Below are 12481 nucleotides of genomic sequence, written 5' to 3'. Positions count from 1 at the left end.
TCCAAATGGTTCCAAAATGCTGTACAAATGATTTACACAAGAATTACAGTAACCACCTCTGAAATTCAGCTACGGTTGGGGTTAAATATGGTAGGTGTTTAACTATGCTCAGCAACACTGCCCAATAGTTTAAGACAGAAAGTGGAGAATACTTCCTACATTTGAAACTGCATGGAGAATTTAGGTAGGCAAATATAATTTCCAGAATTGAAATTTGGTCAAGACAAGTTAGTTTTTGGAAAAGTCAGATATTCCTCTGGGATTTACAATGGCTACATCTGGTCAGGAGTTATATTTTATGCCTTACCTGAAAGACTGCCTCTCAGATAGGACAGAGCCCTTAACACTAGTGTTAGCTATTGATTCATTACCTATTGCAGAATACTCCCAATGAACCTCAAACCCGCTTGAATTGAGCCAGGCATTCAAGATTCAATATGTTCATTAGCCTTGTTCTAGTCTACTGAATGTTAGGTGAACATGGATTGAATGTCTGCATAGTTCGGAAGCCCATTCCTGAAATCAGCCTCCCTTCTTCTTTCCCCCAACAATTCAAGAGACATATAAAGTAAAAAGGGGGTTTCTGATGAATGTTAGAGGGTTAGAAGGCTGGCTGAGAATTGTTTTAGGAGATTCCAGTTTGTTAAACACAAACTGCTAAGAAAATTGTGCAGCGGTTTGATTCAGTTGTAACTGCAGGAATGAGACTCTGGGGCCAGTTTGTTACACCCCTTCATTAACCGAACTGTGCAAGGTACTCATAGGCCTCTTTAATATTAGCTCAGAGGAAGAGTGGCGCTTCTTGAAGCAGCAACATTGCCTCTTGGGGATTTTCCTTTCTCATTCTCCTTAGCTTATCAGACCTGAAATCACACTCTGCAGTAGTAAGGTTGCAGTGTTTGTTGAGGGATATATTGTAGGTAGCCACTGCAAGCTCTCCTTTTCTAGAGAGCTATTTGAAAGGGAAGTTCATAGTCACAACTGAATCAGATGCAGAAAGTCTAAAAAATGTCCTATGAAACTGTAAAAAAAATCAAGCAAAATTAAGGAAGATTGTTTTTTTAAATATTTTTATCATGTTATATTTGATCTTTGCAATTCTAATTAATAAAATGCAAGAATGCACATCATTTTTTATTTTAAACTTTATTACTGTTTGTTGTTATAAAGTGATCCCCAGTGTTTGAACATAGATTTTAAATGGATTTGATTTGTATTTTTGGCATATACTATAGTCTGTGGATCACAAGGCATCTCAGTGCTTATCCCTTGAGGTTAACTTGAAACAGACATTCCCAGCAGTGCATGGTCTTTTTAGTCCACATTGCAGTCCAACGTGTCTCTCATCACCTACCATGCCAACCATACCTGAAGACAAGGGACAGCCAGCAGAGACACAACGCACCAGTTCACCTCCAGTCAAAGTAAGCAATCTTAAAAATCTATTCTATTGATACTATGCTGCACAAATCTAAGATGAACCCTGTCACTTCGCATACTTTCAGACATCTGTAAAATTATATACGGCTTTTGTATGTGACTTTTATAAAGGGATATCAGGCCTCACCAATCTATTAGAATGCTTTGAGGGCATCAACAAATATGTGGACAAGGGTGATCCAGTGAATATAGTGCACGTGAACTTTCTGAAACCTTTTGACAAGGTCCCTCACCAAAGGCTCTTAGGCAAAATAGGCAGTCATGAATAAGAGGGAAGTCCCTCTCATAGGTCAGTAACTGGTTAAAAAATGGGAAACAAAGGGTAGGAATAAATAGTCAGTTTTCACGATGGAGACAGATAAATAGCAGAGTCCACCCAAGGCTCAATACTGGGACCAGTGCTGTTCAATTCATTCATAAATCATCTGGAAAAGGGAGGTAAACAGTCAGGTGACAAAGTTTGCAGATGATACTAAATTACTCAAGATAGTTAAGTCCAAAGCTGATTGCAAAGAGTTACAAAGGGATCTCACTAACCTGGGTAACTGGGAAACAAAATGGCAGATGAAATTCAGTGTTGTTAAGTGCAAAGTAATGCACCTTGGAAAAAATTATACCAACTATACATACAAAATGATGGTATCTAAATTGGTTGTTACCGTTCAAGAGAGAGATCTTGGAGTCATCATGGATAGTTTTCTGAAAACATCTGTCCAGTGTGCAGTGGTAGGTGAAAAAGCTTAACAACGTCTATTGTCTTAGAAAAGGGATAGATAATAAGACAGAAAATATCATAATGCCAATATATAAATCCATGGTATACCCACTCCTGGAATACTGCATGCAGTTCTGGTCCCCCCATTTCAGAAAAGATATTTTAGAATTGGAAAAAGTACAGAGAAGGGTAACAAAAATTATTAGAGGTATGGAACAGCTTCCATATGAGGAGAAATTAAAAAGACTGGGAGGCTATTCAGCTTAGAAAAGAGACATCTAAGGGAAATATGACCGAGGTCTATAAAATCATGAATGGTGTGAAGAAATGCCTAGGGAAGTGTTGTTCACCCCTCCACATAACACAAGAACTAGGGACCACTCACTGAAATTAATAGGCAGCAGGTTTAAAACAAATATAAGGAAGTACTTCTTCACATAACGCCCACTCAACCTGTGGAACTTGTTGCCAGGGGATGTTGTGAAGGCTAAAGTATAATTTGGCTCAAAAAAGAATTAGTGGAAAGATCCATCAATGGCTATTAGCCAAGATGCAGCCCCATGCTCTAGGTTTCCCTAAGCTTCTATCTGCTAGAAGCTGGGGCTAGATGACTGGGAATGGATCACTAGATTGATTGCCCTGTTCTGTTCATTCCCTCTGAAGCATCTGGCACCAGCCACTGTCAGAAGACAGGATATTGGGCTAGATGGACCATTGTTCTGACCCAGTATGTTCATTCTTATGTGTCTGACCACTGCTACAGGTTGGTGTTTTTGATTAACTGATGAAACTATGCATGGTCTTTTGGTCACTATTTGCTATTCCTAGGATTCTTCCATTACATCAAATGGTTTATATACATAAGGGATGAGAGGTCTACTTTCTCAAATATAGTACATTCAGTTTGTTTTGGAAACTTCTATTACTTACTTATTGTAACATTCTGTGCTAATTATTCCAAACCGGCCCAAAAATGTTATGTTCTTCCAGAGACCATGAATAAAAAAGAATTATGAAAACATACACAGACTGTTTGTATGTAACAAGGAATTGGAGTAATTTCTTTGCATTTTCAGAATTAACTTGCAATATAATATACAATAATTTAACATATGAGGAAAAAACTGAGTCTTGTAGATGCTTTAAGCTAAAACCAGAAGCACCATTGCCCTCAGAAATATAGAGCTTGGTTCTGAAGACATTATCTTGTTGATGCATGAGGGAAAACATGGAAATCTATTATTCTGACTATACTATCTATCTGCACTTCACTCATCACAATGGTATCTGAGCATATAACAAAATTACATAAAGTCCAGATTGGTGATCTACATAGAGGTCTACATGCAATTTTGTAATTGTAGATGAATAAAATAACCAATAAATTAGTTTGGTCTTCAAATATTTTGATGTTCCTTAAAGATTTTTTTATTTTTCAATCAATTCTTTTTAAATATAAAGGTTATTCTTTCCAGATTGTCTAACTGAACAAAACAACATCCTTACATATAACAATTACAGAATCACAGCCCAGCCAGGTTATCCTGTTTTATGCAACCTGGTGAAAACGTAGAGACGATTTATAATCTGGCAGGTTTTCATTTAAAATTTATCATTGTCACTAGAGCTAGGACACAGTATTCTACACTTTGAATAAAAACATCCGCTACTTTTCTTTTAACATCATAGGAAAATATTGTCAGCAGTGAACCCTGCATTGATTTGTCATGCATTCCGTTTAAATTGCACATTTTGCTCAGGGTTAGTTTCCTGGTTTAAGATAAACACCCCAGTTGGATGCAAGTGTAGCAAATGATTAGTTGGGAACATACAGTAGGTCAAGCAGATTACTTTATCTGTCATGTGAAAATCACATTTGAGTGTATTAGATACTTGTTGTGAACTTGCTAGGCACAGCACACCAGAAGAGGACTAGTATGAGAAACAAGAACATCTAGACCTGGAAATCTTGTTAAACTAGATAGATGTAACAGCATAGCCTCCTGTCCTAAAAACAAGTTAAAAAAAAACAACCTATAGTATGTGACAGATTATGAATCTTTGTTTATCAGGCAAAACACTTGCTTTTCAGAGAAATGTCATTTTAAGGGGAAAGAGAACAGAGGAAAGATTTTAAGCAACAAGCTACTTTTGATCCTGCCTAAATATTTAGAACAAGGATTACAACTGGCAAATATTTGGCTCGGAGTTGAACATGTATGTGCCTGTCACCACCCATGGGTCATACTGCAGTCTGAATCCTACAGCATAATCTAGGTATTAGTTTAAATTACTGATAAATAAAGTAGTTCTGTTTTTCTCTAGCTGAAGTCAGCAGAAGCAGGGCTTTAAGTAAGAAGAAACACAGCTTCTCCCTCTTTTCAGGTTGATAAAATGAAGACTTGCCAAGTGGGAGAAGCAGAAGAAGCTAGTGACTGACTGAGGAATTTCTGAAGCTGTGATCCTTTCCTGCTACTAACAGAGCAGCAATAGTACATGCTGGGAGAAGAGATGTCCCAGCTTAAAGTCTTCTAATCTTCCTCTTTTCTGAAAGTAATATTTGTCCTCTGGCAGCCCTCATTCACTTAAGGAGATAAATTCACCCCACCAGCTTCCTTTATGCAGAACCTCTTTCTAGGAATTTTTAAAAAGATTTTTAAACTGCAGAAAATTGCATTAGGTTTTCCAAAATTTAAGGAAGAAACTGTGGGTCCATGTTTTAATTTATTTTTACATCAATACAGATTCTCCAACTTGGCCAAGTCAAAACAAAGTCAAAACAACAATCTTGGGTAGGATTTTCAAAAACACTCAACATTGGTCTAACTCTGCTCCTGTTGACTTTAGTGGGAGAGGCATTAAGCCAACGCTGAGGGCTTTTGAAAATCCCATTCAATGTTGTTAGAAAAAAAGGATGGGAAAATACTAAGGATGTGCACTTACCCAGCTCCACACACTGCCCATACACATACACACGCACTGTTGCTTGGTTGGCTAAGGGTCTGGTTGTAGACATGTATGCCTTACAGATGCATTTCTTCTCTTCTTCTGGCTCTCTTCCTCCTGCTGCATCCTGTCTCCACAATATGATGCAACTCTATGTCACAGATAACACTGAGACCTGTAATAACTGACACCAAAATTGGTGAGCATGAGCATCCCTTCATATTTTGATGCACTTTTATCACTGACACTGAATAGGAATGTTGCCTGAATAGGGAGTGCAGGATAGGTCACGTGTCCTGTCCCATAGAACATTAAAAATATTATTTTACAAGGCATTTATACAGTACTGAAATACTATATACAGAATGATTCCTTATGACACAAATCTTATCCCTGTTAGTGACTTTGATGTCATATTCCTTTAAAATTTATTTCACTTTCATAGAATGAACTGACCTGCATTAACAACCAGAATCAGTTGATCATAAGGTTTTAGTATTAAAAAATAAATGAAATAATTTCCTATAGTTGCAGTAAGAAGCAAGAGACTAAGAATTAAATTACATCTGGGGATATGTGACACTGGATTTTTGAGGCTGTGGTTATGTGAAATTCTCATCTGGGATTAAAACATGGATGTCTGACGTCTTTCATATTCTTTTTCCACCACGTGTTATCAGGGTCCAATGGAAGCTCTCCCTTTCCCTCTTTTTAGTATAGTCTCCTTTTATCATCTTCAAGCTTCCTCTTCTTCAAGTGTAATTTGATTTTACTGGCTCTCCTGAGTTCTGAAGACATATCCCATTACATTTTAAACTTTTCTTTTACACCATTTATTTTATTCCATCAGCCAAACTTTTAATATTGCTCCTTTACTGTTTCTTATCCCAAATTGTATCATTTACTGATTTTTTTCAAATTGTTGGATATTGCCTGCTTTTATTTTGAAAGAGAAAAAAGCCTTTAATTTTATTCTGTTTTGTTCTCCTCTCAAGAGAGCTACAACTGTTAATCTCAGTACCCTACTACTCTCTCTGTGCCCCCAATTCAGCAAATCATTTAAGTATACGTTTAAACATAAGTGTAACCTCCTTTGAAATCAAAGTTAAGTTAAGCATGTGGCTAAATGCTTTGCTGAATCAGAATGGATTTAAGCATATGCTTAAAGTTAATCACAGGCTTAAATAACTTGTGGAATTGGGGCCTAAGTAGGTAAGAAAAAGAACATTTTAGTTGTCAGAACATTCTGTGATAACAATGGGTAATGTTTTAAAGTTTTTTGTTTCCAAAGCGTGGGATATTGCTGGATATTTTACCTCAACCACAGCAAAACTTACCAAAGTTTGGTAGAACAGAGATAAAATGTAGTAAGATAATCCTTGTGTTACATTAGTTATTTAAAACAAAAATCCATTTAACAAAAATAAGAATTACTCCATCGGTTTGTTCTCAGGATAATCTGGTCAACTAAAGTAAATATTTATGTTACCGAGGTATTTTCCTCCATTTCTCATGTACCCAAAACTCCCATTGACATCAGTGAGTTTTCAGGATGTCCCAGTACTGCAGGATCAAACACTAGTGTAAACGATAGATAATGTAAATATTTGGTTGTCAATCAAAATTGACTTCCACAGGTAGGGAATGTGGGATTGGTTTCTTAGTTTAATTAAATCAGTTATCACTTTCTAGTTCCAAAGGCTCTTATGTAAAGTAAGCAGTCATGGGATAAGAGGGAAGGTCCTCTCATGGATCAGTAACTGGTTAAAAGATGTGAAACAAAGGATAGGAATAAATGGTCAGTTTTCATGATGGAGACAGGTAAATAGCAGAGTCCCCCAAGGCTCTATACGAGGACCAGTGCTGTTCAATTAATTCATAAATCATCTGGAAAAGGGGGATAAACAGTCAGGTGACAAAGTTTGCAGATGATACTAAATTACTCAAGATAGTTAAGTCCAAAGCTGATTGCAAAGAATTACAAAGTGATCTTGGGTGATGGTGAATGAGCAACAAAATGGAAGATGAAATTCAATGTAATGCACCTTGGAAAAAATTATCCCAACTATACATTCAAAATAATAATGTCTAAATTGGCACTCAAGAAAGAGATCTTGGAGTCATCATGTCTAGTGCTCTATGTGCAGCAGTAGTCAAAAAAAAAACTTACAGTATTTTAGGAACCATTAGGAAAGGAATAGATAATAAGACAGAAAATATCATAATGCCACTATATAAATCCATGGTACACCCACCTCTAGAATACTACATGCAGTTCTGGTTCGCACCATCTTAAGATATATTAGAATTGGAAATGGTGTGGATAAAGCAAATAGGGAAGCGTTATTTACCTCCTCCCATAACCAAAGAACTATATGTCGCCCAATGAAATTAGTAGGCAGCAGGTATAAAACAAACATCAGGAAGTACTTCTTCAGACAAAGCACTGTCAACTTGTGGAACTGATTGTCAGAGGATGTTGTAAAGGCCAGAAGTATAACTTGTTCCAAAAAGAATTAGATACAGTCATGGAGGATTAGTCAATCAATGAGTATTAGCCAAGATGGCCAGAGATGCAGCCTCAAACTCTGGGTCTTCCCTACATCTCTGACTATCAGAATCTGGGACTGGACAGTCAGGGGTGGATCACTTGATCATTGCCTTGTTCTGTTTATCCCTTTGAGGCATCTGGCAATGGCCACTGCGAGAAGACAGGGATAATGGGCTAGATGGACCATTGGTCTGTGGCCACTGTGGCCATTCTTATATTCTACTTGGAAGTAGAAACAAATTTGGTGTCATTTTAGTAAATCTTCAATTATACATATCACATACAGTGCTATATATTTTATCACTATTATAAATGACACATTTCTTTCTGATATGTAAATATACAGATATTTTTATGGTTCTCAAACTATATTTTAAATAAGTTCTATTCTTCCTTCCTAGATTTGGATTGTACATGGATAAGCAATGTAAAAATACTGCAACAATTAAATGTCCTTTCAACTTCATAACAAATGTTTATGTATAGTTTAAGATAAGATCTCTAGAATGCACAAAGCTTGACGTTCATTTTACTTCTGAAATTATCTGCTAATATTATTGTTTGTAAAAACTTCCTGAGAAAGAGGATAGGTGGGGCACATCATAAAGAGAACGATAAATCAGAGAACAAGGAAAAAGGGCAGTTAGCGTACTGTATAGTTTCTTAGTTTGAGGCTAGTTAGAAAGATTGTTTTGGTGAGTTTGATTTGGGCTTTTACTCTAATTTTATCTCATATAGTATGTCTTTTTTTTTTAATTACTCGGGTTTGCTTGTATTTAATTTTAAATAGTGAGTGAGTTTTCTGTCTTAAAGGAAGGAGACCAGAATTCATGCCATGTGCTTCAAATTAGTCACAGCACATAAATCCTTTCTGAGACAGTTTTGTTTGAGATGCCATTTTGTTTGTGCTCTTAGAATGCTTTAGGATACTGAATATTATTGTCTAATGGCTGAATTGTAGCCATTCCTTGTGCAGATGCATAAAGAAGAAGCTTCCCACTTTAACCATTCATAGACCCATAGACTTTAAGGCCAGACGGCACCATCATGATCATGTAGTCTGATCTTTTGCACATTACTCCTATAATAGTCCTCTAACCTCTGAATAACTTACTGAAGTTCTCAAATCAGATTTAAAGACTTAAAGTGACAGAGAATCCACCATTTATACTAGTTTCATCCTGCAAGTGACCTATGCCCCATGCTTCTAAGGAAGGCAAAAAAAGTCTCTGATAATCTGACCTGGGGGAAGATTCCTTCTCAACCCCAAATATGGCAGACAGCTGGATCCTGACCATTTCAGCAAGTCCCAACAGGATCCAGTCACAGTTGCAGCCTTTGTCCTGAGCTGTATACAAGGACTGCTCTTGATTAATTGTATTTGGCACCACAAAGAGGTCTGTGACTCCCTCCCATACATGCACCCATGTATTGCACCATACAGCAGACTTGTCCACCCATGGGGTAGCCTGGGCTTTCACTATCTTAAAAGGTATGCTGTGTGAATTATATTCAAGCATATACATGCTGACCTAGATTAGGTTACTTTAATCTGACCTGATCTTGATTTCAATGACTTTTGAAAAACAAGCCTCTCTTTAGGTTCCTAAATAGGAATGTAGGTGCTTAATTTTAGGCACCTGTTTTTAAAAATCTGTTGCAATCCTGACATGGTCCAAAAGGTTTGACCCTTTGTTTACACCAGCTGTATGAAGATCACTAAGGTGTGTACAGGTGGCCTGATCCTGCTTACACTGAAGTCAATGGTAGTTTTGCCGTTGACTTCCATGTATGTAGAATTAGACCTGAAAACTGATTGGTATAAGCGTGTGCTATTCATTCAGTTCATAAGGCAAGGTGATAGCTCTTTCACAAATGTTTATAAACCGGGGTTCTATAATATCTGATCATAATAGTTTCAAAGCAACATCAGCATTGCATTTACAGTGTCATATTACAATAATTAGGGTTTCTAGGTTTGGGCACTTATTTTTCCAATATTCAAAATATGACATTTTTCTTAAATAAGTTTACATCAGCACATAATTTTCTTAGCATGTTTTTATTTTCCTTGATTCCCACTCCCCCATGATCACCAACATGGAATGGCTTGGGTGTGACATTTAAATGAAAGTTATGGGCATGGAGATGAGGAGCTATGTGATTTTTTTTTTTTTTCCTTTTTCTTTTTTTTTTTTTTTTTAAGTAAAAACTCTTATTTACCAGCAAGCCAAAACGTTGGTGCATCTTTTTAGCTAAATAACTTTGAACCTAAAATGAAGCCTTAGCCAAAATTTATTTTATTAATTTGCATGTGTCATCTTGATTTTAATCATATGCCTTTTGGGTGGGAGGGTTTTATAGGTTCGTTTGCAACAATCTTATGTATTTTAGTTTTATACCATTTTAAAGCTATTGTCAATTCTTTTGAATTTATTAGGAGATTAAATGTATTCAAGAAGAACAAAATGTGACACTTGAGGAAAATTTATTTTAAAAAATTGATAAGTGACGTTCTTAATGGCTAACAACTTCAGAACTGCTGAGATCAGAGTATATTTTATTTCATGTTAGTTGTACATTTGCCCACTGGACTAATATGTTTGTCATGACTTGGTTTGTTTACTACATTGCATTTTTAAGATAACCTTAAATGGAGAAATTAACAAGTAATTGAATGAAACATCTCAAAATATTCTTTTTTAAAATTATTTTCAATTATTTCAAATGAAGTAGTCGTCATTTTTCAGCCTGAATATCCAAAGCTTTTGTTTTATTTTGAAATCACCCCTAAGTTTGGAGTGTGAACTTAAACTCTGTGCAACTGAATACCACATCTTCTAAATAGACAAATCAGTTTTGCAAGAAGGGCTTTCATTGAGCTATGTATATTAAGTAGACACTGATAAAGTAGTTTTAATATTTTAACCCTAAATTTTACAGATTTAAACCCATCTTCTGATTAGTCACATGTCTTTGTTATAAATTAAGATTACTTCATTGAGCACATTTGGAACAAATACAACATTTCACTCAGAACCAATTTGAATTTACAGAGTAGAACAGCATTGTGAATCTCTGCCATTTATACCACATAACGTTGTTTTAGAAGCATTCAGAAGGATTGAGAGCCAAATTCTACTTAATCCATTGCACACTGAAGTCGATGGTAAATCTTCATTGGGTCAGGCTTTCAGTTACTGGGGTGTAATTGAGGGGAAATTTGGCACTCAAAAGCTAACATATTATATAACATATGATTCATCTGACGAAGTGGGTTTCTGCCCATGAAAGCTTATGCCCAAATACATTTGTTAGTCTTTAAGGTGCCACAGAACTCTCGTTATATATATATATATATATATATATATATATATATATTATAACAGGATTTCTATAGCATAGTTCAATACAATACAGTTTTAATTAGTTCAGAAAGTATTTCATTAGAATTGTCTTGGTTCTTAACTCTTTTAATTAAGAATCATTAGGGTGGTATTTTATGGCGAATGCTTTCTCCACTCTTCAGTCCATGTCAGCATCTTCTTGCTAGAAGTCCCCCAAATTGATTTCCTAATGGCTTCTACTGAAAAGTGGAGATATAGCAATTATTCTATAGTTCTAGTAGATCTGCTCCTTCAGAATACAGGGAAGAAAGTACCAGTCACATGTGGGCAGCTTTAACTCCAGCTACAAATACTAATAGTATTTCAGAGCAGTGTGTTCCACTCATTTTTTTTCTAAAATACAAATAAATCTTGTTGCCACTTCTAAAATGAGCCTACACTCTCTTTTTTTTCCAGTATAGTTTTCTGTGAATTGTGGTTTTTCAAACTTATTTACTTGGTTTACGGTGTCAGGAGTAACAAAATAATTTTTTATGAAAATACTTAAAATATGCAATGAATTTTCCCTTTTTTCTCTTTATATTTGCATAGAATATAACACTACTTAGCACTTACACAATGACTTGTTATCTTCAAAGCATTTTACAATCATTAATTAATTTTTGTAACTTCCCAATAATGGAGGAAGGTAGTATGTCAATTTCCCAGGTGGAGAAACTGAGTCAGATGTTAAGTGGATTGTCTAGAGAGCTGTAATTAGAATTCATGTGTTTTAGCGTCCCTCATCCCTCTCCCATGCTCTGAGTTACTTGCTTATCCTCCATCTGTATTTGGCTATATTTGTATGTGTGTGTTTTTACATTGCATTTTTACATTACATTTTCATTTTACATTATATTTGCATTTCTAAAAATGTTGATACAATTTTTGCTAATTTGAGGCAACCTTCCTCCTTAATATTGAACAGAATAAGTCTTTTGATTGTCCTCTATCAAGCAAAAAGAACTTCAGAAATATATAACTATCTAACAGTATAGGGATGATTTTGGCTGACAACCTAATGTACTTGACAGTTAGTTTTGACTACTTTTTGACTACGTATAGGAAATCCACCGGTCTTAATTCCGAATACGTACTTTGCACTTTATCTAGCAATATCATCAACAGTGGGTAGTATACAGGAAATGGCCTCCACACCTCCCATCTCCACTTCTCAATTTTGGCATTACTCCCAGCTCTCCAGTGTAGGTTGTGGCAGAGACAATAGAAATGTACAGGTGCTAAAAGTTGTGGGTATAGGTTCCTCTAACAGACCTTACCATATTTTTCTAGAAAGAAGTGTCAAAATCATAGTACTGAGATGACTGAATTAGATTTTTAATTATTGACCTTGGAACAAAGCTACAATGTTAGGGCCATCCATTACCTTGATTCACACAGTAGAACTCCAACAGATAACAATGGGAATTTTACACAAAGATT

At 35.8% G+C, this 12481-nt stretch overlaps 1 protein-coding gene across 12 annotated transcripts in view; it reads left to right on the top strand.

The window, feature by feature from the left end:
* IRAG1 (inositol 1,4,5-triphosphate receptor associated 1) overlaps positions 1 to 12481 on the top strand; it is a 174952-nt gene that overhangs the window by 103202 nt on the left and 59269 nt on the right. For 11 of the 12 annotated variants that reach the window (XM_067540801.1, XM_067540802.1, XM_067540791.1 and 8 more), the window contains one exon: positions 1236 to 1424. The exons of the other annotated variant lie outside the window; for it this stretch is intronic. In XM_067540801.1, coding sequence (XP_067396902.1) covers positions 1356 to 1424 — 69 coding nt within the window. In that variant the 5' untranslated portion in view covers positions 1236 to 1355. The remainder of the gene's footprint in view (positions 1 to 1235; positions 1425 to 12481) is intronic. 12 annotated transcript variants of the gene reach the window in all.

This window comes from Emydura macquarii, unplaced genomic scaffold, assembly GCF_026122565.2.
Source record: "Emydura macquarii macquarii isolate MOO-44397 ecotype Brisbane River unplaced genomic scaffold, CSIRO-AGI_Emac_v2 contig_587, whole genome shotgun sequence".
Classification (NCBI taxonomy): Eukaryota; Metazoa; Chordata; order Testudines; family Chelidae; genus Emydura; species Emydura macquarii.
Note: the sequence above shows the minus strand (reverse complement) of the source record. Positions and strands in the feature narration are given on the sequence as shown.